The sequence below is a fragment of the Palaemon carinicauda genome, chromosome 3 (assembly GCF_036898095.1).
Source record: "Palaemon carinicauda isolate YSFRI2023 chromosome 3, ASM3689809v2, whole genome shotgun sequence".
In the NCBI taxonomy this organism is placed as follows: Eukaryota; Metazoa; Arthropoda; class Malacostraca; order Decapoda; family Palaemonidae; genus Palaemon; species Palaemon carinicauda.
The window spans coordinates 34,360,250-34,364,268 of NC_090727.1; the positions used below are offsets into that span (position 1 = coordinate 34,360,250).

The 4,019-nt window shown below is 33.8% G+C and overlaps 1 protein-coding gene across 1 annotated transcript; it reads left to right on the forward strand.

Annotated features, from left to right (window-relative positions):
• Positions 1-271: 271 nt before the first annotated feature.
• LOC137631334 (uncharacterized) lies at positions 272-3,481 on the forward strand. The gene is given in 4 exon segments (XM_068363112.1): positions 272-403; positions 405-513; positions 690-781; positions 2,840-3,481. Coding segments are annotated over 4 exon segments (975 nt in total).
• The last annotated feature ends 538 nt before the right edge of the window (positions 3,482-4,019 follow it).

The window sequence follows — 4,019 nt, forward strand, 5'->3', positions numbered from 1 at the left end:
AATTCTTGTAACAAAAACGCAAGTGTGGACGGTTCCTCGAACCCGAACCCCGAACCCGCGAGGTTCGAGGCTTGGTTCGCCCTCCGTCCCGGCAATTGTCGGTTTTTGGGCCCCGAATCAAAGGGAGGTCTCTTTGCACGTTACGCAACGTGTGGACGGGACCTGTATTGCACGCGTATCAACAGATGTGGCTGAACTTGACACCGACTATGAATAAGGCCGTCCATAGAAGAGTCCCTTGTTTTGGTCAGTCAGTACGTATATGTGTACCATGGCTGATTGGAGTGAGAAAGAGGTCCTTCAGTTTATTAGTTATTACGAAGAAAAGACTTTACTGTGGTATGCAAAACACCCGAACCATTTTAACAAAATACGTCGCAATGATGCATGGATAGATATGGCACAAAAAAACGGGAAAATCGATGGTGGAATGCAAGAGGAAGATGACTTGCTTGTTAGCGTCTATGAGAAGGGAGAAGGTTAAGATTAAGAAAAGCACTGGAACAGGGAAAGGTGAGTACAGAACTACAGATAGTTGATCTGTAATATAATTTATTTTTGTTCTATCGTATATAGAAAATTGGGCCTTAGTGAGTGCACATGTTGATATTAGATATAAAATACCAAGTGATTGCGGGTAATCTGGATAGTATAGGCTACACATGTATGTCTGAATTTTTTTTCCCTAGGTACTGATGAGGTCTATAAAAGTGCGTGGTTTGCATTTAAGAGCTTGCAATTCCTTTGGGACAAGGACAAACCTCGAGAAACAATGAACACAGTAAGTTTTTTTTCCATTCATTAATGCTAAAAGATACTTGAAAATTAATTATATTTATGTGCACATTTACTCCAAAAACTGTACATTGCCTAAATACTCTTGCATGCACAATGTAGTTGTTAATTACTGAATCTTTTGCGTCATTTCTTTGTTAGTGATTCTTGCAATCTCCGTTTTGCTATATTCTTTATCTCCCTTTACTGATGTATTATGATAATTATGGATCTCTTACTAGAATTTTATGCTCAAAACCTATATTAAGCAGGAAAATTACACAGTATCCGGTTCAGATATATTAAGCGTTTGACATCATTTATTGTTTCTTACGTATTGTACCAACCGTGTGTCACACAATTGTACATAATTCCTATTGTATATATTATGCTTGTATCTGCGCTCTTCCCTCGCACTAAAAAGAACCTGAATGATCATGTCTCCGGTTTTGCTCTGAACTTTGTCTGTCCCTTGAACATGCCATGTCCTGTTGCCTTGCCGTTTTGTATATAAAGAAGAGTGTTCCTTAATATATAACTCAGTCGTTTCCAATCTGCCTTTGAGTTCACCCACACCCTCTCTCGGCTCCGTCACAGCATACAAAAATTATGTTAGTAATAGTTAACATACAAAAATCATGTTGGTAATGGTTAATAAAAGGTGGATAAACTTAAGGGACCTTCATCTAGGCATAATTGTTCTGCCAGCTAACACTTCCTTCGTTCATGAAGTAATCAGCCAGTTCTTCTCGTACATCCTTAGCAGTTGTAGAGGATCTACGAGGAACATGTCTGAGCGTAATTAAGGATGTTAAATTGTGTTGTTCTGCTCTCCAAGTACCAGGAATGACATTTCCTTCCTCATCCTCGTAATCCAAAGTGCCTATTGGGGTGTAGATATTCACTGCTTGCTTGTTCCTTCGTAAAAAGTTGTGGAGGTGAGCTACAGCCATTACAATCAGTGCAGCTTTATTCTCCTGCAAAAGTAAGGGTTTTCTAAGGACCCTGAACACTGAAGAGCAAATGCCAAAAACATTTTCAACAACTCTACGAGCTCGGCTAGTTCTGTAGTTAAACACTCGTTCTTTGGAACCTTTTGGGTGCATGCCAGCATACCCTTTCATCATGTTTGGACTAAGAGCAAAAGCTTCATCGCCAACAAAGAAATATGGAATTTCTTTTTCTCTCGACCCTAAACATTGTGGTTTTGGAAAATTCAGGGCATTGTTTTCAATTTTTTTATACAAAGCACTATTTCTATAAACCCCTCCGTCCGATATTCTACCCTGACATCCTACATCAACATAGATAAAGTTGTAATGGGCGTCGACCAAAGCTAATAATACCACACTAAAAGTTGCTTTATAATTAAAAAATTCAGTTTCACTGTTGAAAGGAGCTTGCAAGACAATATGCTTCCCATCCATGGCTCCTAGGAGATGAGGATAGTTCCACAACTCTTCAAATCCTTTGGCGATGGCTAACCAATTGTCTTACGTTGTTGGAACCTGTAGGAGAGAAAAAATTGTTACGGACACACACACACACTATATATATATATATATATATATATATATATATATATATATATATATATATATATATATATATATGTATATCTTAACAGATTTTACAAAAGTAGCCTATATATTCAACTATTTCCTAGATGTATGAAGATGACTCGGCTATATTTTTGTTTGCATTTAATAAATATATATATATATATATATATATATATATATATATATATATATATATATATATATATATATATATATATATATATATATATATATATATATATATATATATATATATATATCTTAACAGATTTTACAAAAGTAGCCTATATATTCAACTATTTCCTAGATGTATGAAGATGACTTGGCCATATTTTTGTTTGCATTTAATATATATATATATATATATATATATATATATATATATATATATATATATATATATATATATATATATATATATATATATATATATATATATATATATATATATATATATATATGCAATCTGTTTAACTTCTGATGACATACGCTTATCTTTCCAGATACCGGGGACAGAAACCGGTGATAATTTGGAAGTTGACCAAGACGCTTCCCAAAATGAAGAAAATCTACTTGTCCCAAGTGCAGTAGACGAAAACACAACTACAAATATCCCCATCTCATCACAGAGGGTATCAAGAAAGCAAAGGATTCAAGAACAACGCTTAGATACAGCCTTCGAAATACTTAAATCGTCTGTTTCTTCTAATGATGAGGCACAAGATTTTGGAAACTTAATTGCTAAAAAGTTACGTACATATGACGCTTGCACTCGGTCTACTGTCCAACATGCAATAATGGGCATATTCTTGAAAGTAGACATGGGCAACTTTGAACAACAGCCAGCACTGGCTCGTTCGAGACCAGGCAATGATCAACATTCCTTGCAACATTTTTCCTTTCCTGCTGTCAATATACCTTCTGTGTCACACTTTAACCAGCCGTCACCTTCATTTGATAGCCGTTCAGCTTCATCCTCACCACATTTGACAGGACAACAACTTTTAAAAACTAGGTCTGCTTTATCTACTGAACAATTACCTTCGATTTCACCTTCTACCTCATCGTCACCACTACCCACGGAATAAAATGTGTTTTCCCCTAACCTCTCAGAAGATGATTACTTCATACAAGAGCTAATTTGATTATTTTCTTTTTCTTTTGTATTTCCTTCTTCAGAAGATAAAAATCTCTAACTAATTTGAGCAAATTTCATAAATATATATATATATATATATATATATATATATATATATATATATATATATATATATATATATATATATATATATACATATTGGTAAAGACTTGTTGTCTGTGCACCATAACCCACTGGATAATGTGTACTTTCCCCTAAAGCTGAACTTGAACTGAATAATGCTTTAGCTAATGTGAATAAAATTATTTGCTAAACCTATTTTCAAAAACCTGAACCCCATCAAAGAAAGAAAAATATTATTATTTAATAGAATAACTTTTAAAATACAGAGCATGATAGGCTATAAGTGTCAAGTTCCAATGTACTTACATCCGGTATTATGCAATATTTTTAATATTTTTTCTGGGGCTGCAACCCACTGTCAGTATTATATATATATATATATATATATATATATAGATATATATATATATATATATATATATATATATATATATATATATACATACATACATACATACATA